We start from the raw sequence: 24,460 nt of genomic DNA, 5'->3' as shown, positions 1-24,460 counted from the left end.
ATCGATGATCGACTTATCAATGGTCAAATTGGTCTTGTTCGTGATATACAATATAACAATGATGGAACCATCCAAACTATTTTTGTCAAATTTAATGACCATCAAGCTGGAATACCAAAAATGCGATCTAACCAGTATGCATTTGAAACTCATACAGTCCCAATTAAAAGAATACAAGCCAGTATCCCAGTTTCAATGTCATCAGTGTCCAGCCCTGCAATTTCTAGAACACAATTTCCTATCATTTTAGCATGGGGTTGTACTGTACATAAAGTGCAAGGTTTAACTTTACCTAATGTAGTGGTTTCATTCAAGTTATTAAAACAAAAAACTTTTAACTTCAGTCAGATCTATGTAGCTTTGAGCAGAGTAAAAAAATTGGCCCATATTCACATTGAGGGTATACCAACATTAGAAGCATGCAGAGGTGATCCTAAGGTTTCAGAAGAATACACCAGACTAAAAACTGAATCTGCTTTGTCAATTGACAAAATACAACCTCTTGCAGACACCTTTCAATTTGCATTGCTAAACATTAGGTCACTGTCCAAACATGCTCTTGACTTAAGTCACGACATTCGACTAACTAATGCAGATGTTGTATGCCTAACTGAGACACAGTTGTTAGATAATTCACTTCATCCAACCTTGCAAGAGCATTTTTTAGAGCATGACTTATTTTTGCATAACAATACAGATCGATTTAAAAGCTTAGCTTTTCTTAAAAAACAATATCTTCAATGTAACATTTTGCGATTGCAAAGTGCTCTATATCTCGAGTTTTTTTCAACCAGTGACCATTTTATCTCACTTATTTTGTTTTATAAAAGTAACAATTGCCACCCACAGCGTTTTGCAGATTATGTTTCAAATCTTGTAGAACTTCATAAACCAGATTTTGTGTTAGGAGATTTTAATTCAAATGCACTCTGTGACATACTTCCACCTGTTCTTACTAGGATGAATGAATTAAATTACAAACTTTTGGTCACCGAGCCAACGCATATACTTGGTGGTCTTATAGATCATGTATGTGTAAATAATGAATTTCACAATATTGAAAATTTGTCTGTTGCTATTATACCTGTATATTACTCAGATCATTGTGCAATTTCTGTGCAAATCAAACATTGGTAGCTTGATACAATATGTCTAATATCTTTTTGTTTAAATTTATTGTATTTATTCCAAAATCAGGGACTTCATTTACATTATATTTATATATTTATGTCTATTTTATTTATTTATAGATGTCGTCAGAACAAAAAACACCAAAAAAACGTCTTGGTAAGATATCTTTCTTTACCATTTTAAAGGATCCGTTTAAGCATTTGTAAAGTGTTAAGAAAACAAACTACATAATTTAGGTCATAAACTTTAATCTTATATAAAAATATAAATGTCAGTGTCAGTATTCTTATATTTGGCAGGAATTTATAGATAGAATTTATAGATTTTGTTTTTTCAGATAATTCTATTGTTGGGTATGTTACGAATGTATCACCAATTAAAACTGCTAAAAACAATCCAAAGAGGAAATACTTTGATTTCCTTCTAAACACAGAGGACAAAATGGAACGAACAGTTTGTTTTTCCCCTGAAAAACATAAACTGGTATCAGAAGTTCACAAAGATCTCACTGGATGTGAAATAAAAAAATACAAAAGGAGCGACACTAATGATATCATTATAACAGATTTTTCATCTGTGAAAAAGCTTGCTCCATCTTTTGAACTGCAGACCCCTGAAGTTGTTCTCAAAACTATTCCAGCAATTCTTAATGAATCGATGCTGAATGAAATCGTAAACACAAAAACATATCTATATGAACTGAGTGAAACTAAGGCGCTGACAGACAAGAATGGAAAAAATATGTCATATCGCAATGCCATTCTTATTGACGAAACAAGCGAAAAACTGCCAATCACGTTTTATAATGAACAATGTGGGCAAGTGAAAAACAAGGAAACATATATTTTAACAGAACTAAGGGTATCAAAATATATGAACAATCGGTTCTTGAAAGCCACCCCATTCACCAAACTAAGAACTGTGGATCCATTAGAAATAAACGACGAAGCAGTAACAGTAACAGATTGTACTTCACATTTCACCATAACTAGTGTAGATTTAAAAAGTTTTTCAGAAAAATTCCAGTGTCCTTCATGCAAATCCAATGACCTTGAAGTTGAGAAGGACTATACCATATGCAATAATTGTTGCACCATGACAGATGCCTCGCAGTGTCGAAAGCACTCCAACATTGGTTTTACTGCAGAAGGCGATACTGGCAAACTTGTCTTAGATTGTTCACCTAGCTTGTTGGAGAAGTGTTTTGGCATTCCGTGTTGCAAAAAGATTCCACTAGCCAAAAAAATAATCAAGGCAAATGTTATAGTTAAGTTTGATCAGCGGGATAACTCGATAATTGAGATAAGGCTAAAAGAGGATAACTCCATTAAGATGTGCCTAAAAGAAAAAGAGCAAGACAATGTGACATCACAAAATTTTATTAGTGAAGAAGAAGAAATGGTATTACTCGACGGGAAAAACGATGAGGAAGATTGACTTACTTATTCAACTGAACTATCATGTTTTTTGTTATGTTATGCTTGCTTAAATGTTATGCTTGCTTGAACTAATTTAAAAAGTTATATTTTTTGTTTGTTTACATTTTGTTCTGATATTTCTTATTGACATTTCAGTTTATAATTTTTTACTCAGCTTGCTGCAGTCCACAAAAATTGCTCCATAGAAATTTATCACGTTCTGTTTGTTGTTTGTTTTGTTTTACTGAACTCTTTTATCATTGTTTTAAAGTACGTGTTCATAATTTGATATGCTTACATATTTCCTACAAAAATTAATATAAGACAAATGATACGAGATAACATGGGGATCATTTATTTAAATACATATTCGGACATTATTATGTTAATGTATTGTTTTTATGCTGGTTAGTCAGATTTCCTTGGCAAGTAATAAAACAATGGTTAAGGACTTCTTTTTGGTACCGTGTATTCGAATCTGAATGCTCTAACAACACTCTTTCCCATTTCTTGGTATTTTATTAAACTCATTCACTTACTACATTTTTGCTCAATTATTTTCCTTGGTGAAACTCTTGCAGCGAAAAACCATTTTGAATAATTTACATTTATCTCTTTAATAATAGCCGTATTCTGTCTGTTCAAAAGGGTTACCGCGTCCCGTAACGGAAACACGAAATGTGATATATAAAGGACGGGCGACCCCGTGGATTTTTCCACGGTCTAACGACTTCTATATTATAATGCCCGTATACGTCTGTCCGTCCGTCTGTCTGTCTGTCACGCAAAATGGTAGCTTAGCTGCGACGGGCGAACCCGTGGATTTTTCCACGGGCTAACGACTAGTTTAAAAAAAAACATAAGGCGAACTAATTATGCAGAAAACCTATAACAGTTAATATTTTACAGAACGCATTTTATGATTCGTTTCAACCTAGAGGTAACGCGGGAATGTATTATAATTGTTAATGCAAGCCCCTAATCTGGCATAAGCAAAACTAGCACCCAGTTCTTAAAATTCCCAGCAATTTATTCCCCTAGGTTTTTCGCTTTCTTGATATGCGTGCTGGCGCGGTTCGCCTAAAGTCACTGTTGTAGGAATCCGCCGTGTTCGCAGGACTTTTCAAAATTGGAACGTCGGTCAAGAAAGCTTTGCTAATATTGCAAACTGAAAAAGAAAAAAAAAAGCTAAGAACGACGAAGTAGCCTGGGTTACGTTTTGACCGTGGCAGATAAGCGAAATAACAGTTGTATTTCAGAATCTCCGTTCCACAGCTTCATAGCTGGTCAGCTATCTTGTTCTCCTTTAGTTTTCTCATATAGATTCCCTAGAAACGTTCAGAAAAAGCTAAATGTTACCTTCTCCAGATTCTCCAAATAGTACCAATCTCCAGATTGCAGTGCGTACGATTTTACCGATTCCGGTCAGTAAAATTATAACTTTTACCGCCATTTCCTCACAACAAACTTCATCTTCAGACGAAGGATGCATGTTGCGGAAGAACGAATAAAATCGAGAGAAAAATATTGTTTTTGTTCGCTAAAGATATTTTAAAAGAGCCAAGAAGCATTAACGAAGACTAGAAAAAATTACTACTGTGATATTATGTAAAAGAATTGTGATTAAATTCAGCAAACAATCTTAATATATATGCATTTTTGCTAGTAAGTACATCTGAAGCATGCTTCCTTTTGAACTATCTAGCCATGCCGAAGCTGCAAAAAATTATTTACAAAAAATATGAATGTTTAGCTCTGAAATACAGTTATTTCTCTGTTGTACTGCTAAGTATGTTAGAAGATTTTTGGATTTAGAGTCAAAGTTTTTTCCTTCCCTCTCTTAAAATTTTTTTTCTGGCTGCCACAAAATAGTTTTTTGTTCGCCTCTCCTTTAAAAAATGACCCGAATCCGTCGTCACCCCCTAAGGAACTGATTTTACCCCTGAGCTAAAAAAATAAATTTGAATTTAAGTGTCACCGCGACAGCCAAAACTATACAGAATATATGTGAATTATTCGACTATGACGGGTACAGCGATTGCAAAAAGATCTTCAAAGGATGGGCATGGGTCAATAGATTTGTTTACAATTTAAAACAAACTAAAAACAAGAAAGAACAGGTCACCGGTGCCACCCTTAAAGCAGCGGAGGAGAGCATCTCCCTAGAAATCCAAAACAAATTGTACAAGACCACAAATTCCACCAATTTAAACGTTAATTTAATGGCAAAACTTCGGCATATTTCCCCAAAAATCTTTTCTGGAAATTAAGGCAAAATCAAAGTTAGGAAACATTGAACATTGCGGTACTTTACAACTAGTTTACAAACTACTTTTTAAATTCCTATCTAACTTATTTCAACCACGAAAATTGCTTTTAATGGTTTTTGCACTTGTGTTTGTGTTAAAACAGATATGCTATGAAAAATGCCTTATCGGCGTCCCTGAAAATGCCTAAATTAAAAAACGTAAAAACTACAATGATACGTCAATGTATATTATGCTTTCTTTCATCCACGGCCATTTAAATCGGAGGAAACCTAGAAATAAAGTGTGCGCATGCGCCAATTTTTTTAAAATCCCGTACGATAAAATTTGATGTCTTGATGACGTCATAGCTATTGACCTAACTGATTTAAATGCAATTTACCAATCTGTAGGAGGGCTAGCGAGATAAATAGTATTTTTAACCTTGGTAAGAGTGACCACACCGTCCAAAATGTCAATCATTTCAGCCGGATTCGCGCCCAAACAAAACACAAAAAACTTGGAAGCTAGCTAGCCTTATAGCAAATATTGCTTATTTTTGTCATATAAATTGCGCTAATTCTACCCAAAAGAACGGTGTAAAAATTATCCTGAAAGTTAAAGGAACTATTCAATGATCTAATTCCAGTTGCAGTTATCTGCTGTACTTTTTTTATACGTGGTGATACAAGATTTTGCAACCACAACTTTTAGTTGAAATTTCACTTTCGTTTTGTCACAAAGATGGCTGACCCAGAGAGTCAACACAATATATATTTAACAAAACTGTGTCGAATTTGTCAGGAGCATACTGGTAAGGTCCTAATAAATGCCTTATCCGTCACAAAATTTTCTGAAAGAATTTAAAAAGCCTTTAGAATAGACCTAAAAGGGGACATTCCAACAGTCAACCCTAGAAAAATTTGTTTAAAATGCTACTCTTTAATGAAAAATGTGGAAACCAAAAATACAACACCCATATTAAATGTGAAATCATGGTTTCCACATAATCCAAGTGACTGTGACACTTGCAAATTGGGGTCTATTAAATCAAGAGGTGGAAAAAAAACCAAATCTAAAAGTGTGGAAAGACCACCGGAAGATGGTAGTATGTGGACACGACACATGACTGAGGTGTTATACGAAAAGACTCCGGCAGATATCATACCAAAGAGATACAGCAGAGAGGATTTCTCTTGTAATAAGTCACTGCCAGAACTAATATGCTCTTTGTGCAAGGATATTCTTAGAAGACCTGTAGGGATAATGCCTTGTGAGCACAACTTCTGCTTAGAATGTTTGGTACCCAATATTGAAGGTAGGAGAGAAACGGACTGGAAATGCCCTCAATACAAACTGCTTATAAAAAGCAACCAAATTAATCCATCAAAAAAGATACAAAATCTCACAAAAATGTTATCGACCAAATGTAAAAGATATGGTCATTTATTTAATTTGGACGAAGAAAAAGAAAAAAAACAGCATGAGGCATGGTGCATCAGTCAATCTCCAACAATCAATGATGCAAAATCTGATGAAGCAGTTTTGCAAATCATCAGGAAAAAAATGGCCGAATCAAAACTTCCAAATAAAAGCATTGTATTCAAAACAGCTGGTAGAGTAAGTACACATTTTTTTTAAGAAACTGGTTTTGTAAGGCAGGCTCAATGTTTCTTAAAAAATCAACCATTTGAGCCTGGAATGTTTCTTAAAAACCCACATTAATATAAACTATACATATACATAACATATTTCAAATTAAATTCGAACACTGTTTATTCGGCAACAGGCAAACACAGGTGTTGACAGAAAAGGTCTATTCATTATATTCTCCATTCACATACGACATATCGTTTCTCTGGAAACTAGTTATGCTTTCTGGTGTTTCAAAAATGACGTTTGTGTGAAAAAATTTTCTGGGTGGAATATAATGAAAGCTTGAATTATTTTCAGCCATTGGTTATGACTTCAACACCAACACCTACAAAAGAAAGTGATATTGCAAGTACAAAGACCATTCAAAACAGAACCAAATTTTTAAAAAATCAATTAATTGCAACATCTGGAAAAACTAAAAATGTAATTATTAAACAAACTGGAAAAGTTGTTAAGTCATTTTCTTCCAACGACAGACAATCTATCTTGAGCAACGCAAACAATCCTCAAGCAGAAATTGATGCTGAATCATTGGTGGCTATGAAAGTTGATATGGGTATACCTTGGGAGAAATTGAAGACAATGGGCAGGTGAGTATACCCCAAAACTTTTATTATGACACCCCTAATGTGATTTATTTTTAAATTCTTCTAAACAAAAATATTTTAATCCTACAGATGGCTGAAAACATTTGACATACAGCCTGCATCACATAACAAGCAAAGACAAGTTGCAAAAGCGTGGTGTGGTGAGGATGTTATAGTTGAAGATGCACCATTTACATTCCCAGTTAAGGATATGAAGGGGGGTTTTACAATCCAAACAGCTCCATGGGCCTATATCAATGAATTACCACAACACATTGTTAATCATTTAGACTCATTGGCAGAGTAAGTTTGTATTTCAAATTATATAAACAAGGATTACAGTTGTACCTGCAGATGGTGAATATCTTCTTTTCTTTATAGACGCAATCTCATGGTTGACCATTCATTCTTGAATAATGAGATCCAAATAAAATTAGGAGGAGACCATGGCGGCAAATCTTTTAAGATGAATTACCAGCTGTGTAATTCATCAAAGCCAAATAATAAAGATAATACAGTGGTTTTCAGCATATTTGAGGCCAAAGATTATAGATCTAACTTGATGGTTGGTTTGTCCAGATTCACCAAACAAATAGACCAGTTAGAACAAATGAAATGGAGGTAATAGCAAACACATTGTCATAGTCCATAAACTAATCACGTCTGCAAAGCTCAAATATTTGACTATAATGGTTGTAATTACTAGGAAGCTCATTTTCCAAAACTAGTCATAGTAGCAATACAGTAGTGAATAGATTTACAGTTAGATTTAATTATTCTTATAGAGGAAGATGCATTAGAGTATTCATGTGTGGAGACTATGAGTTCTTGTGCGTAGCATATGGGATAACTGGAGCTAATGGTATGCTTAGCTATCTTACTTTTTCAGGGTGAAACTTAGAAAGTGAAAATAATGACTTGAAGTTAAACAAATTTAGTTAGAGAGTTTATATTCCAAGTTAAACTTTATAATAATTCCAAATGTCTGTTCACTAAATATATATAATATATATTTCTTCAGGGAGGCATAACTGTTTATTTTGCCACATTACAAAAAAAGAAATGCAGAAGCCCAAAGCTGAAACAAAAGCAGTTTCCCAGCGAACTTTAAAATCTTTGACAGATGACTTACTGGCATTTCGCCAGTCAGGAGGTGACATCAAAAATGCAAAACACTTTAACAATGTAATTCATGAACGGTTATTCAACATTCCAATTGACCAGGTATATATTCAATCTGATGTTTTCAGAATTCCAATTAAAGTGAATTTGGAAGTGAAATAAGACACTTCTTCAGTGGAATTAATTTTATAGTTATTTCCTAAATAATTTTTAATAATCGTATTTTTAGGTTGCATTGCCTGCACTACACATCTCCTTAGGAACCTTCCTTAAAATATTTAATATGCTTGAAACTGCTTGCTCAGATTTGGACATCAAATTGACAGCAAATGGCCAAAATTTGGATCCTGATGCATTAACTTTTATTGAGAGATGCCAGAAATTGAAAGATTGTAAGTGGGTTATAAAAGACTGCGAGGAAAAGATTGAACTCGTTAATCAGGCATTGGCTGTTGAAATTTTTCGAAATCCCGAAAATGCAAATGAACTCTGGAACATATATTAGCCTAGAATAGTATTCTTAAGAAACAAGTTAAAAGAAAAGGTATATACATAATTTCTCCACTTTTTTGTTCATAAGTCTGTCAATTTTAAAAATTTAACATAAATAAAAATGAAAAAACTGATTACACAGCCAATTATTAAATGGTAATTTACTAGTTAATCTATGTCAAAATCAAAAAAATATCATGTTAAGACCTGTTGTAACATATTTGTGCTAAAATTTTTATCATAGTCTAACGAGGCTGAAAAAATTCAAAACGAGTCAGGAACAGAGCGATGGGATAGTCCTTGTACAAGGAAACTTGATGAAACTTTAAAACTGTTGAATGTTGAACGACAAGCGTACCACGGGCGGAGTTTTGTTGGCAACCATGTGCATAAAATGCTCAAGGTGACTTGCAATTTATATATAATAATTAGTAGTAAATCCAGAGTAATATCAACCACCTTCCTATATAATTATGCTTTTTTTTGCTTGGTTGTTGCTTAGGCCATGCTAGAAACAAAATAATTATCCCACCCAAGGTTACACAATATGTGTATTTAATTTTCAGGATGATAACATCATGAAACTTTGTAACTCGATACCTGAGTTGATATGTCACATGGGATATAGAGGTACAGATGTTCATAAAGAAGCCATTGGAATCTGTGTTAAGTTCAAGAAGCTTTTCTAGTACTATGCACAATGTCATGCGTTAATGAACAGTAGAGAGAAATTTGACGAGAAAATGTTGAATGGTTTAGGTACCTTTTTATGAATAACTTTTCCATGTTATGCCAAAAAAAACTACAATCAAAATTCATAAAAGAGAGCTTTATTGCTGGGTGTCATGCATATGTGCTTGAATGTTGCTACAGAGTAATTTGCAGCCTATTTATTTTATAGAAACTGCAATTGAAAACTTCATGAACTATCACCGAAAAACTTGGCCAGATGCGTCGATTACGCCAAAGTTACACATGCTGGAAAATCATGCGATTGATTTTGTCAGAAGATGGGGTACAGCATTTGGTTTTTATGGAGAGCAGGGTGCAGAGAGCATTCATCCAACATTCAACAAGTTGATGGCTACTTATTGTCAAATGAAGCCGCCCACAAAGCGATTGCAAGCAATGATGAACGAACAACTGACACGTGTCCACCCCCGGTCGCAAGTGCTTCGTCCCTCAATTAGGAAAAGAAAACATGAGGAATGACACTAAAATGACACTTAGGCCACCATCAAAATATGTTATGTTTGTGTCCTTAAGTTCCTGCAAAAATGAGAAAATGAGTAGGTCGGATTTTTCCTAGGGATTTTCAGATAGGAGCAATTAAATTTGTTCCCTGGACTAAAAAACAGTATAGCGCTACTCAACATTGTTTGCAGACCCTTTATACCACATAAGCCAACTGATGGCTTGTTCTCTTTTTTTTAATTTCCAATCAATTATAAAGCACATCAATTAAATATGATTGGATAGATAAAAAGATATCACGGCATCCAAAGGAAAGGAAAAAAAAATTCCAGTTTTTTTTTCTTCGACTTGTCGACTCGGGTTTTTATCACCGCAAGCAAGTCAGTCGGAGGACGCAAACATAACATATTTTGATGGCAGCCTTACTGTACTGTGCGTGGCTACCATGTTATGTTTCTAGGATGTATTTCTAAAATTTATTATAATGGAATTAGATGATAGCAAATATGGCTACTTCGGGTATTTTAAAATTTTTTGGCTACCTTTGAGCTATAATGGTGCTCACAAAAAAAAGTACAGCAACATCACTCCAATCAAAATAAGTTCTCCAAACAATACTCTATCAAAAAAAATTTACCTGCTATTCCTAGTTTGGGTAGAACTTGAAATATCGTGTTCGATTTTCTTGCAACCACATTTCCAAGACGAATCCAGGTTGTCTTTTTCAGCCATGTGTCACCGCAGCTTATCGCCAAAGGAACTTGCTATTTTGGGCTTTCGTTCATCCGGCATGGTTTATTTCTCTAAAAAAAGCTGACCAAGCTCCCTCTCTTTTCCACGGGGCCTAAAATTTCATGTTTTTTAAAGATATTCTTCGCCGCGTCCGCATCCCTTGAGCGCAGGAAGCCACGCGTGATTTTAAAAAAACCCGGCGCATGCGCACACTTTTCTTCCATCGACAGATGGCCGTGCATCAATCTTGTCTAAAACTACACCATATCAAGTTTAAAGCTATTGTTTTAATTTTCGCACAGGTTATTGGACTCTTACCATTAGCGAAAAGTATGCTTTTTTATACTACCCACATAAAACTGACAGGAATTATTAATTTTTTTTTAAATTCACAGACTTGTACTAATATCAAAATTCCTAAGATGATATATCTTATTAGTATGCTATTGACATCTGCAGGAAGTTATTGTTAGTCTACGTGTCCTCTGGCCCTATTTCGTGATATAAAAAAGTATAAAAAGGATTTTCATATGAAAGTTAGGTGGTGATTTTATTAGCTATTGCAAGTGTTTAAAATGACAAGAATAATAAGGCATTATCTCCTTACCATAAAGCAATTGCAGAACTCTCAAGTTTTTGGTCAAGAACAACAACTTTAAAAAATAACCCACTCTGCATTGATATTTCTAGCTAGCAAGGTAGCTACAATCGTGGACAAAAATATTGAGACTAAGGCAGTTTTTTACTCGTTATCCAAATATGGCCAAAGCAGTCAAATAGTCAATACTCTGCAGCCGGCAGGCTGCAAAGTCGCTACCTTTGCACACAAGTAGGCCAGGCAGAGAGGGTTGAAAAGTTGCTAGTCACATTCTTTAGCACGCCCGCACACCGAAATAATTCACGTCGGGGACCACGAAGTCCCCGAAATTCGTGAATAATAGCCTTGCTGACGTCAGCAACAATTAGCACATTTTAAGAATTTTATATTCACCTAAGGACCTAAGTCCACTCTGAACATTGACAAGTGAACTTTGACAAGTTCAAGATGTGTGAATCTAATATAGAATGAGCCTACGCAATTACTTGTGGTGGCGAACTTTGAAATTCGTTGTCTTGTCCACACATATTGTGACCACGATTGTAGCTTAGCTACATATGTTACAATATATATAGCTATGCAACTATAATTATATTATTGACATAAAGACTTGATTTAATGTAATAACTTTACCTATTTTTCTTGCACATTGAAAACATTATTGCATCTCATTGCAGCACGCATGTCGTGAGTCACCATGCCTGATTAATTATTAATGTTACATGCTTTCATTCGGTCCGAAAAGCCCTTGACTGCCTTCATTTGGTCCAGCAAGTCAGATTTGTTTGGTCCGAAAAAACCTTCTAATTGCTTTCGCTTGGTCCGAATTTAAATTACATGGAAACGGTTACAAGAAAATTCAATGATTATTAAAAAATACATGCTGCGCCACATTTCGAATGCCATAATAATGGGTTAAAGTCGTCATTTTTTGTAAACCAATCAGAATACGTTATTTCCACCAGCAAGCTAATCAAATTGCATGAAAATTCTTCCGATGTCAGTCGCTTCTTAGCCGTATCCATCAACTCAGTCACACAAGAGGAAGGTCTGTAAAATAAGGGTCAACAGTGGCATCACAGTACCGTATTATTTTTACGATTCTTAGCAAAATTATTTCAGTCGCGTGACGGCGCTGACGTACACTGGATCTGCCCCCGTTACCTTAGTAAAGTGATACAGTACTAAATTCAATAAATTTAATTGTTACAGATTAAAAATATGTAATAAAGTAATCTAATTAAACACTTTTGTAAACCAGGAAACTCACAGAGGACAAAAAACTAGTCTTATCATTGAGAACAATGTAATATATTTCTCCTTACTGTGATAGTCACAGGTCAATACGCACAAAATAACGAGACAAGAAAAAGTTAAGGATCAGAATATCAAAAACCTTTTTAAACAGATTCGTGAATAAAGATGAAGCCACTATATTGCGGATTCGACTTTTTGTTGAATGTTTCCGGTCTGTATATTTATTCAAATTTAGCGCCATCTCATCATAACAAACTTCATCGTTCGATTGTCGTACTTTGTTGTGGAAAAGAGAATAAAACATGAAAAAAGTATTGCTACGAAGGTTATGAAACGCCGTTACTACTATTACTAGATATCTCAAGTCAAAGATCTTATTTTTTAGGTTTACTGGTAAGTAACGTCTATAACCTACTCATTTTCACCCCATACAACTACGAAAGTTGTGTAAAAATGTTGTTAGAAAGATACATAGATACTTAGTTGCAGTAAATCTAAAGATTCGAACCACTCTGCCAGAAAAAGAGCCATTTCAACTCCTCTGAACAACGATGTCCATCCAATTCACGTTTACCAATTACTTGGTCACTCTATGCAGCAGCTATATTTAAATGTATGTTATTTTAGTCAAAAAGGCTCGTCGAAAGTCCGCTCCGGCAGGCAGGATAACAGTGGAAAAGAAAAACACCACTTGAATTTTGATGACGTCTGCAATAACCCGTCGTCAATACAGACACAAATATTTTTTCGGATATTTGTTCACCTGTTGCCTCTATCGTTTAAAGCTTAAAACGCTGAAAAGCAAATGTAGCGAATCATTTGCTTTTGACGAACGTATAAGGAGATATAAGGGGTTACCAATGACGCCAGCACCTTCTAAATAAAACAAACGGTTATTTTGGGCCATATTGTTAGCAACACATACAACAACTTCTATAACTGCATCAGCCAGCGTTGTCTGTTTTTCAGTAAATTGAGCCCTCAGTTGAGAAGCTCTTCCACCCTCCATAGATACGTCAATGTTTTCAGCTGGAGGTATTTCATCTAAATTGAGAAGATTAAAATGGTGAATAAGTATCACTGCAAACAGTTGTCTCAATTTTCTTTAAACAGGTTGCACAAAATGTTTCAGCAACATTGCGATCCAAAGTTTGTAAATCTTCAAAAGATGTTGCACCACGCGTCTCCAATAATAGTATAAAAAAATAAAAAATCTTACCTGCGCTAGGACTCACGCTATACATTCTGGAGACAATTTTAAGGTTGAAGTTTTTTCCAAATTGGTGTCTAAACTTTCCTGTCATTATTAAACACAATTGAAAAAGGTTTACAATACAGCAAGCTGCACTGAAGTATCTTGTCTACAGGGACGGTGGATGTAAATAAAATTGGGATTAGGCTCCCAGAAGAAGGTGCTGAATACACTTTCTTGCTTATTACAAGCATGAGTACTGTCCAACTTGGACCTATAACTATTCACTGAGAAATAAAGAAGAATTTCTGGATAAAAATATTGGCAAGCATTGTGATTCTCTCCATTTAGCACAAACCAAGCTGTTAATTTTGTGACTTTATTTACTGCATTGTTCACAGCTTCTTCAGCCTGACCTTGCTGAAAATAAACAATATGGTTATTTCGCAAGTGCACTGGCAACCTACGCGCAACATGAGATTGTTGGTGCATTTTAGATTTTAAAAGTCGCCATATTGCTTCTGGTGGCACTGTCATTCCTAGCGTTCAAAAACGTCTGCACCGCATTGTAATCAAAGCCTTCATTAATCTCAATGTAGGCACAATTATGACCCTTGTATATATATTTAGAGAGGTATTTGCAGTTTTATTTGTGCATTGTATTTCTTAAAGAGCCATGGGTTTTTAACAACCCACCGATTATGAACATCAATGTGATTTACGTTGATACAGATCTCATTATCACGAAACCTATACAATGGATATGATATTTATCAACTTCGGCAACGGTAGGATGCTAAAAATTCAATTAAAAAACACCATTCTCCATACACCTGGAATGAGAATTTAGATGACCACATGGTCCATGAATCAATCATACACGATCAAACAATTTCAAACAGCTCAGGTTCATTCTGTTGATTAGAAACTTTGGCGAAAGTAACACTGCCTATATCATCTGCAGTTTATCACTGGGATCTAAATGAAGGAACAAATGGCAATGAGGTAAACCCCTCTTTTAAAATTCTATAACATAAGCATGTTATACCGTCTTACCTAGAACTTCTCCTTTACTAACATCTTTTGGGAGTTCATGAAGTTTCTACTTAAAAAATCGAAAACTAAATCAAACCGATCGTGTGCACGTTGGCCTACAAACAAATTTTCTGTGATCTCACGCCATTTTGGATTGCAGGTAAAAGTCAGGAAAAAATCAAGTTTTCATATTTACCATTGACAGCCATATGATCTTCATAGATCTCAGCTATGGCACGTGGACGTCCTGGAAAACTTAAAGGAAGGACAACAAGACTCTCTGGTTGAAGGCCTAGCTCTTAAGCTCGTGCATTTAAGTGGTCAGCCAAAAGATCATAACTATTAACATGCAGTTTTGCTTAATTCGAACGAATGTAGAATAAGTGTAAATTTTCCTGAAGAGCGACACGGTAAGTATATTATTGCAACATTGTAGTAGTTTTTCTTAGGATATCCCATAATACTAACCTATAAAATAGAGGATAAACCATCGGCTTTAAATTTGCATATAACGTAAAAATGTTTTGCAAATTGCCTTTAAGTGGGTAGATAACAATATCCCTGTTTTCAGAAGGAGCTCCATCTTTACCATCAAAAACTTAGGCTACTTCGTCATGATGTGGCAAGTTGTATCGTCTTCTATCACTGTCAACTCTTATGTACATGCGTATTTCTAATGGGACACGGTTTTCAGCTGCTGTATAAGCTATTTAACGTTAGCCATGTACCTGTAAGCAACAGCAAAAAGGTTAACTCTGTTCATTACATTCTGAACGGTTTGCATCACGTCTTTTTTACAGACATTATTTTCAGCACGTGTCAATCTTTCATTTTGTGCTCTGCCTGCTTTATAAAGATACAGTTGGTAAAAACAGGAGCTTGTCCCTCAAGAGGGTGAAGATCCTCCACATAATGCCATATTTAACCACAGATACGAAAGCATGCCGGTGTACGGCCAGGGGGAATTTGCTGCGAAAGAAGCAAACGAAACTCCACTTATATACTTATATTATACTTACATTATACGTATAATGGCTTAAAAATTTAGTGCCTGTGCAGTATTATTATTGATTACCGGTTGCGTTAATTTCTCAGGATACAGAGACAAATTATTAATTATAACTTTGCCATCATGGCAGCATTTGAAACAATCCTTACAGCTTGAGAATACTCACATTTTTTGTCCATAACACTTAAATAATAAATTAGACAATACTTGTTGACGTGCAACAAAATATAATATAGGGGCATTTCTGCGAGAACGTTAACTTGGTCAACAGTTTCACTTCAACGCAAAGATGCGACACGTTGTGTAACTCTAGATAAACGCACATCATGACTAATTAACGCACGCAGTATGATATTTAACTGCATTTCATATTTGAATTTTAGAAGGTTGTGGACAACAAATTTGTGGATCCTTTCATAGAAAAATTGGACTATAAACAAGGACGATGGACTGAAGATTTTGATGATTCTACCTTTTTAGAAGAATTGGACGATATCACAATGAAGTAAAGACATTTTTGGGCGCTCAGTATGTCAGTTCGCCGGAAGCAGTATGACGTCAGAAACCTCACGCTGTCTATAGATAGCCAGCGCATATGCCAATCACCTTGTTTGTTTTGAGCACGGGTGGACTGAAGAAGTGGTAAACAGGGCTTTAAATAAGCCACAACATTAAGAGCTTGGTTTGTGACAAATGAAGAGAATCACAATGCTCGCCAATATTTGTATCTAGACACTCCACTTCATTTCGTTTTTGCCAGATGATACGGAATGTAAAAATACTTTGCAGGCAGCTGTCAACTTTCAGATGATTCGACAATTGAGAAAACAGCTAGCAGTAACACCTACCTTCTGATTCTTATACTTTTTAAACAAGATACAAGAGTACTATGTGTGAGGATTATATTCGTCAAATTAATGAGGGACAAGCTGAGTACAGGGTGCTTAAAGGTATTTATCATTTACTTATAACAATTTGGTAACTCTCTTACTGGTTTTAATCTTCCCTATTTAAATGAAATCCTTCCAGCTGAAAACATTGATGTTTCCAACTTACTGAACAGACTGATGCAGTTATAGAAGCTGTTGCAATTGTTGCAAATAATAGTGTCCGAAAAAAACGTTTGTTTTATTTGGAGGAGCGGCAGTGGTAAAACCTTAATTTATAATTACATTTTTACTAAACTTTCAGGTAGAAAGGTTTTTTGGTTGCCAGTTCCTATTTTAGAAAACATTACATGTAGCATTACTCCGGTGTATCCTCATGCGACAGAGCTACGACAAGAAAATATGTTTTTACTTAATGAATTTTGAGAAAATAATTTACAAAGAGGTGGCTAGCCACCCCAAGGATGAACTCAACCTGTTAGGTCTTTGGAAATAAGCTAGAGGTTGTATTCCTCTAGAGAAAATGCCTCCACAAGCACAATTCTCCCCCAAGGAATTAATTAAAAAATAAAATAATGATTTCTAACCATGCTTTTGGGTTTTTCATTTGGGTGGCAATTTATAACAAATTAAACACAAAACATTTTATCGCTAAGTTCCCTTAAACACCAAACATATACACATAATGGTGATGATGAGGTGACAGAAATCCACATTATTCGGAAAAAGAAATTAAAAGTAGTTTAATAATTTTAGGTCACAAAATTGAAAGCACGCTCGTGATGAAACTAAGAATTGGGTAAAGAGAAAATGCGGCTAGGGATATTTTAACAATATACTAAAAGAATTAAGGGTTGAGGAACGCTTTAGATTGAGAGAAATATGAACGGATGGATGTCACAGATTTTGAATACGTTTTGGCTAAAGTCGTGGATTCGATTACACCAAAAGAGAGACTTGCAGGGACAAAACCTATACAAAGGGATGAAATACTAGCATTAGCCCTACGATATTTAATTGTGCAATCTTGCAATCTTACAACTTTTAGTTTAGGATATCACCAAACGCCGTATCCATACATTGTTAACGGTTCTTGTAGGGTATTTTTTGAAACAATGACTCTTTGTCAGTTGCCGAGTGGCTCAACATATCGGGTGGGAGCTATCGACGGAAAGCATGTAAGAAGTCAAAAATCGAAAAATGGTGGATCGTGTTACGAATGTAAATGTCTGTTTGAGGAACTGCTATCAAACAGAAAGGTTAAAGTGGTTTTTCCAATTTAACGCGTACTCTAATTTAACTTTTGCGAAAAATCGTAGTTAATTTTATTTTGATTATTAACAGGTAGCAAGAATTCCCAGTAATTAATTTTCCTCTAATTATTACGCGTAGTCACGCCTTGGTCATGGAAACTTAAACAAACAAGGAAAATTCTTTTTTTAATTTACTTCATTTTTTTTCAAACGACACACAGAAATCATAAACTTTATAACAAATCAAACGGATCTTCGTCGTCTCCCGATTCTTTCTCTAAACTCACCAATGCATTTACCATGCATTTCTGATAGAAATCATTATTTCTGACTTTTGAAGAATCTGAAGTTGTGATCCTGCACACCTCAACCGATTATCGAACCATGGTTTCATTGAAAGAAAGATTCTCATATGCCGCCTTAATCCAATCGGCCATTTGTTGTCGTGTCAACTCGTCATTCATCCAGGCTTTTTCTGAGTTTAACAATAAAGAGATGCTGAGATCTTTAATAGTTTTATCAGATTTTCCTTTAAAATAATCATTGGAGGGAGCATTTTTCCATCTCCGGCAGCTGATAAAACAACGCTAAGATGCTTCTTCTCGCTTCCAGTTGTACGAACAACACACTCCTTAACCCCTTTTGAAGCAATACACTTTAACGGTGGTACCATATCAAAAAACGCTGGTGTTTTATCCATGTTTCCGACAAGAAAGAGCGGATATTTTCCTACCCTCATGAACTTTGTTGCGTCGCATAAAACTTCGTCAAAAGTCCCTACAGCTGCACAGGAAGCTTTTGACTCACGGATGTGCGATTACACAGGCAGAATCTGTTGCGTGAAAGAAATTTAGTCATCCAACCGTTACTCGCCTTATATTCTGAATAATGCGATAATATCAATTTCTTGGCTTTTTCTTTTAATGCCAAAGTACAGACTGGGAAGTTTTGATCTCTTAGGACAAGCATCTATTTGATAAGGTCCTCCTCTACTTCAGGTGGGTAACTTGTTTTTCCTCCTGCACCTGGATGATTTGTCTTTTTCGACTTGGTAACCGCCTTGTAATGGTTTGGCATCAACGATTCCTCGAATTGTTGATTCATTCAATTCGAAAGCTCTACCGGATCTCAGCTTTACTTTGGTTAGTGAAACGCTTTCGAATCTTGCCTGGTGAACAGAGATTGCCACCAGATGGTAAAATATCTCTCGACATTGGTTTCGTACCGTTGGTAGCGTTCAACCATATTCCAAAAATCATGACACTTTACCATTTTTTGGCTAACCTTTTGAAGGAGAATGGGCTTAAAAGGTCTTCCAACAGGTTTTTTCTTTGATTGTTGAGTCGACTTTGACGTTTATACAAAGAAAAATATACAATAAAAAAAAACTGCGAGATATCCATGAGACAAAAAAGGAATGAAATTGCGAAAGAAATTTCGCTGTTACAACATGGCACACACTATATTATTCGCAATTGCTTTAGGAGTTGTGAAATTACAATCTTACCTCCAAGGCACACAACATCCATATCCATGATACTGTCGTCTTTTTCTCCGGATTTTGCAATCGAGGATTGTACTTTGTTTTCGTCTTTTTCAGAAGCCATTGCTTGTCTTTTTAAGTATTTTTTGCAATGATGTTTGCGCTGCCATCTTCTTGAGAATTGGTAACAGAGTATGTTCTTGCAATCTTTCTTGCAAAGAAAAACATTCGAAAGTCCAATGCTTGTGATCTTCTTGCAACCACGCAAACAAAAACATTCGATTTGACGCTGCAATCTCTGCAATGCCGAAATTAGAACACTTTGCTAACGTAGTTTTGAATCACTGCAAGGACTTCTTAGTCCTTGACAAGAAGAAAACAAAAACAGAAACTGATTTTGGGGAATCATTATCGCAAGCGAACTTACTGTCGAGTGTTGCATTAGAGGATACCACGTTTATCAAGATGACCTGGACACAAAAATTGGAAGCACTTTGAAAGTTTGTCACGAAACAAGGGTCGCTGCGATTTTTGAAGACAAATATGCTATGGCTGTTAAATCTGATGACAAAACCATTGGTTATATCCCAAAGTAATGTACTTCTTTTTGAAAAAAAGATGACAAACTCGATATCAAAATCAATGGGGCGAGGCAATGCTCTTGTGATCTTGATCAGGGAGGGATGTAACTGCCATGTAAATACACGTATAGTACGTTAGATTCAGATTTATACAAAAAGCTCAGTGAGTTAGTTGCACATTTTATGGAAGATTACCAAAAAAGAATAGAACCAATTGGAGAAAAAAACATAAAGAAAACGAAAAAGAACGCCGGGAAGAAGCATAGAGTTTGGAAAAATGTATCGTAAACATATATAAATATAATCTGAGTTAACAAAGATTTTTAAAGTCTCTAATTTAGCGCGTCCAATTTATTTTCCCCTAATTATTAACGCGTACTTCGAAAGCCGAAATCTGAAGAAAATTTTGAACATTGCAGCAAGGCACAATGAAATACTCAACCTGTTAAGTTTAATCTTTCTCTAATTTTTCACGCGTAACGTCTAAAATAATTATTTATTGCCACGCGTTAAATTAGAGAAACCACGGTAGTGACTTTGGCATCCAGAATAAAACTACTTTGTTATTGGATATTCAAGATGGGTCATTTCAGCCTCCTGATGACGAAAAATTGTCCAATGGCGCAAAAAATTTGTTTTGAATTTTTCAAGTTAATAAGACTGTTTTTTACAGTAAAAATCGGGATCCAAAACATGTCAAAAACGTAATTTTCACTTCTGTTATAATACATAAAACGCTGATAAAAAGCCCGAATTGGCCGAAAGTTTATCGTCCAGCATTCTTTGTTGATACCATCTTACACGATGGAGAAATCGCTGAAGTCAAATGGCACGAAAATCAAAAATACGTATTACAAGTCTCACTTTCTGGACACAATGCAATACCTCATGTAAAGTCTATTAGAGAAACCTCTACGGACTAATTTGTTAATAGTGAGCATATGAATGACAATGGAAATACTTTTCGACATTAGAAATATATGCATTTGTGAACGATGCCTAGAAAATCGTTATTGTTTATCTTTCCACAGCAGTTATGAATATTCTCAGTTTAGTATTGTCTTTGCAAGTTAGTAATAAAACCAGGGAATGCTATTGCAGAATTGCACCTATTTATCTAGTGTCTAACAAATCTACTTACAGAACTTAAACGGAGATAAAAAAAAAAATGCAGAAGACAAATCAGTCTTTCCCAAAGATAACGGAAGTCTAGAGAACTTGAACCGAGATAAAGAAGTTGCAAAAGAATCAGACTCATCCTATGATAACAGGAGTGTAGAGAACATAAACCAAGATAAAATTGTTGAAAATGCACAATGCTTGGTGCGTATTGGTGGATTTTAACGTTGGTATTTTTCTTTCTCTTTATTTTTTTGTTATATGTATTTATCTTACTAGTAGCAGCGCAGAGTAATTTACGAGGATGTGTGAGTTACTTCTCTGCACTTCGTATTCTGATTCATAAAATCTCGAAAAAGGTATGGTTACTATCAGCACAAATATAAGCTTTTGTTAATGCACATGCTTTAGATTTATAAACATTATTAATTTGATGTAAAAAACGTAGAAGTACGTCGTGTCTGTTTTAAATATCTAAAAAACACATTAGTAACAGCTTAAAATTTGATTACGTTACTGCCAAGTTTTTTTTCTTAAGTATTATCCTGTGCACAATATGCGCCCTAGCTTTAACGTATTCTTAAGCGCTGTCCTTAGATGTTTCTTTGTGTATAAATCAAAAAAGTCTCGATGACCTTGTGTTTTCCTTTGATTGTTTTATTGAAAATACAATCATTTTAACAAAAGAACTGAGTGTCAGCATTGTTTTGTAATTTGCTTCTTTCTTTTCCAGATATGTAAAAAGTGTTAGAAGCTATGCAAAATTTTCGTGAATGTTCGTCGTTGAGCGAGACAATAATGACAAGGAGAATATCTTAGTATATAAAATAACAGGGAATGTTGTAAACGTGTAAAATTGCCTCATTGTCTTCTTTACTGTTAGGATGTATAAACTTACAGAAAGTTTTTACTTTTGCAGTGTAATACAATAGCAGTGATGCTAGTAGGAATTAAATATGTTTTGCCTAATATGATTTTTCAATCCTTTCTTCATTAAAAAGGTGAAGGAAACAGATATATTATGAAATACTAAAAGATATTTTTTACCCGACAGTTTGTTCCCGCTTTTTTTTATAATCGATATTCAAAGTTAAAAAGTCAGCTAATTCTTTCCAGTTCAAATATGTTCGTTCATATAAAGAAACAAAAAATCTCCTGTATTTAAGCAAATTAATTACCTTATTCATCTTTCATTATGTTACAATAAGATTGGTATGATAATCAGAAGTGTCTAGATCACCTACTTAATTTACAAATTGTAGTTGCATTCTTTCAGACCAATAATGACTTTTGGGCCCCGGAAATAACGAAGCACTTTGGAAAAGATAACGAAATCAATTTTAAAATTAAGGGTAGTGATGACACATATCTCTAAGGATTTGAATTTTTCAGACAATGACAGTGAATCAATTCAAGAGGTTCGTTTTTAAATCATCACTAGACGTTTTAAGATTAGAAAACTTTTTGTATGTAAATAACCCTTTAAACTCCTTGAAATCTTGATTAAATTGTAAAATATCTAGCCTCGGATTTCTCAATCTAATTTTTAAACGTTGATTTTAAAAAGAAATAACATCGTAAAGAACGCCTTACTAATACCGAAGAAAGAGAGAGTAAAATGTTTTCGTAACTGTACTACGATGGGTATCCATTAAGAGAATATAAAACAGATAAAAGCTAGGTATCCAAAACTAGATCATTTGAGTTGATAATGAGGTGACAAAACAGCAAGCTGTAATGATAATACTTGTCTAAAGACAGGTGCTTATGGCTATGTAGAGGTTATACCCTTTAAAGATTCCGAAACTTAAAGTTAAATCTAGAGGTTTTGCTCCTCTAAAGAATGTACTCACGAATGGACAAAATTCTTTCTTTTTCCAAGGAGTTAATTGCCACATAAGAACAAAACTTGGGCAAACAAACAAAGAGTAGGACACGACTTCGACCCATATTCCTGCACCAAGGTAACCAAAATGTTTATCTGGGTTACCTCAAGAGATCTGCAAACAGTTTTTTTTCTTTTATCTCAGGCGTAAATTTTTCATCTTCCCTACTTAGTACAATTTTGTATGACTGGGGTAATAAGTGAAGATGTTATTCTCCAACAATAAGACCAGCGCTGGCAAACCCCCTAACTGTCATTTTTTTTAGTTTCTTTATATTTTGACTGAGGTAATAAGTGGAGTCGTCACTCTCCAAAGATAAGATGCAGTCAAACCCCCTTTCCGACGTAATTTTTAATTTGTTTTTCGCCTTTATTTTACCTAGCGTAATAAGTGGAGTCGTCACCCTCCAAAGACGAGACTGATAAAGTAACAATTAATATAGTCAAACCCCCCCTTTGATGAAATAAACGGTAATTGATGGTGTTGATGGCTGCACTTTACATAAGGTGTTAAAGAAAAAGGATCTAATGTTGCACAACATTTAGTAAGCTTTTTTTGCAAGGGACCACTGCTTTGTCTTTGCAATGAAACCACTTACTATGCACTTGGTTTTAAGCGACGGTAGTGTAATGGCCGTTGTCCGTGTTTCCAAAGTAATTAATTGCGGCCCTTAAGTTGTACTGCTTGCGACCTTTTTATACAGTGATAGGTACAGAAAGGGTGCCCGGGTAAAATGTAACAGGAGAACAAACCGTAGGCACAAGACCTCTGCGATGGGCAAAACGGTTTAACTGCAAAATAAAAAATGGACTGCACCCTGCCACTTCTTTTTCCACTGTTGCAGTTTGATCACTCTAACAATACTGACGAGTCAAAACCTGATAATTCCTGCCGCTTAAAAAATTATCTACTGACCATTGTAAAGTCGATTTCAGGGCAAGTTCAAGGAATGGAGATACTTGTTCAGAGGTGCTAGTGTTAAGACGATAGAGGTAATCTGAACTTTTGTAATTTATGTCCATAGTGAGAAGAAGGTTTATACGAGTTCACTGAAACAAACACCTATGAATGTGGAAACATGAGGATTGGTAAAATACACTCATGCTTGGGATTTGGTGCGGGCCCTTGAGTAAGCATCCCCTGCCTATGCTAATGAGACTTAAAAGAATAAAGTAAACTTTTATGAATTGAGAGGACTTTTGTGAAATATTTTGAAAGAAAAGATGTAATTCTTTCGCATATGTTTTAAGTATACTGCCACTAACATACCAAGTTTTCATTTTGCGAGTTTAATTTATAATGCCTATAATCAAGCCTTGTTAATTTTACTCTGTCTACTTCCTTTTCCAATACAGAAAATGAGGGGAGAACTTAAACTGTGAAGAGATGTATTAAACATTACGCACAAATTGCGTGCACTAGATTTTGTTTTCTTTACTGTCGTGTTTAATTCTTCGATAATGTCTGCACCAATTTTTGTTATTTCAACATGTTCAGAAGAAAATACTTCCACAACGGCAACATCGTTTTAATATAATCTGCATCCACCGCCATTCGGAATGATAAAGAAAATACAGCTTTA

General features: G+C 35.0%; 3 protein-coding genes across 3 annotated transcripts; all 3 read left to right on the top strand.

The window, feature by feature from the left end:
• Positions 1-1,130: 1,130 nt before the first annotated feature.
• LOC130647028 (uncharacterized) lies at positions 1,131-6,517 on the top strand. Its single transcript, XM_057452737.1, has 2 exons — positions 1,131-1,287; positions 1,469-6,517. Exons 1-2 carry the CDS (start codon positions 1,251-1,253, stop codon positions 2,566-2,568), a joined length of 1,137 nt encoding a protein of 378 aa, XP_057308720.1. The 5' UTR covers positions 1,131-1,250; the 3' UTR covers positions 2,569-6,517.
• LOC130648036 (V(D)J recombination-activating protein 1-like) lies at positions 5,540-6,737 on the top strand. The gene is made up of 3 exons (XM_057454055.1): positions 5,540-5,609; positions 5,667-6,415; positions 6,585-6,737. Exons 1-3 carry the CDS (start codon positions 5,540-5,542, stop codon positions 6,735-6,737), a joined length of 972 nt encoding a protein of 323 aa, XP_057310038.1.
• On the top strand, positions 6,670-9,692 carry LOC130647029 (uncharacterized). The gene is made up of 8 exons (XM_057452738.1): positions 6,670-7,041; positions 7,129-7,341; positions 7,420-7,659; positions 8,060-8,262; positions 8,390-8,704; positions 8,897-9,055; positions 9,219-9,411; positions 9,554-9,692. The coding sequence occupies exons 1-4, from the start codon at positions 6,758-6,760 to the stop codon at positions 8,067-8,069; spliced, it is 747 nt and encodes a 248-aa protein (XP_057308721.1). The 5' UTR covers positions 6,670-6,757; the 3' UTR covers positions 8,070-8,262; positions 8,390-8,704; positions 8,897-9,055; positions 9,219-9,411; positions 9,554-9,692.
• Positions 9,693-24,460: the final 14,768 nt, after the last annotated feature.

The sequence above is a fragment of the Hydractinia symbiolongicarpus genome, chromosome 6, assembly GCF_029227915.1.
Source record: "Hydractinia symbiolongicarpus strain clone_291-10 chromosome 6, HSymV2.1, whole genome shotgun sequence".
NCBI classification, from domain to species: domain Eukaryota; kingdom Metazoa; phylum Cnidaria; class Hydrozoa; order Anthoathecata; family Hydractiniidae; genus Hydractinia; species Hydractinia symbiolongicarpus.
Note: the sequence above shows the minus strand (reverse complement) of the source record. Positions and strands in the feature narration are given on the sequence as shown.

What these genes read in the sequence shown, in the direction of transcription:
- LOC130647028 (XM_057452737.1), top strand. Translation starts at nt 1,251, where the DNA reads ATGTCGTCAGAACAAAAAACACCAAAAAAACGTCTTG. An exon ending in AACACCAAAAAAACGTCTTG is followed by an intron (nt 1,288 to 1,468) that starts GTAAGATATCTT and finishes TTGTTTTTTCAG; the next exon opens with ATAATTCTATTGTTGGGTAT.
- LOC130648036 (XM_057454055.1), top strand. Translation starts at nt 5,540, where the DNA reads ATGGCTGACCCAGAGAGTCAACACAATATATATTTAACAAAACTGTGT. An exon ending in AATTTGTCAGGAGCATACTG is followed by an intron (nt 5,610 to 5,666) that starts GTAAGGTCCTAA and finishes GAATTTAAAAAG; the next exon opens with CCTTTAGAATAGACCTAAAA. An exon ending in TATTCAAAACAGCTGGTAGA is followed by an intron (nt 6,416 to 6,584) that starts GTAAGTACACAT and finishes ATTCGGCAACAG; the next exon opens with GCAAACACAGGTGTTGACAG.
- LOC130647029 (XM_057452738.1), top strand. Translation starts at nt 6,758, where the DNA reads ATGACTTCAACACCAACACCTACAAAAGAAAGTGATATTGCAAGTACA. An exon ending in AAATTGAAGACAATGGGCAG is followed by an intron (nt 7,042 to 7,128) that starts GTGAGTATACCC and finishes TTAATCCTACAG; the next exon opens with ATGGCTGAAAACATTTGACA. An exon ending in CATTTAGACTCATTGGCAGA is followed by an intron (nt 7,342 to 7,419) that starts GTAAGTTTGTAT and finishes TTTTCTTTATAG; the next exon opens with ACGCAATCTCATGGTTGACC.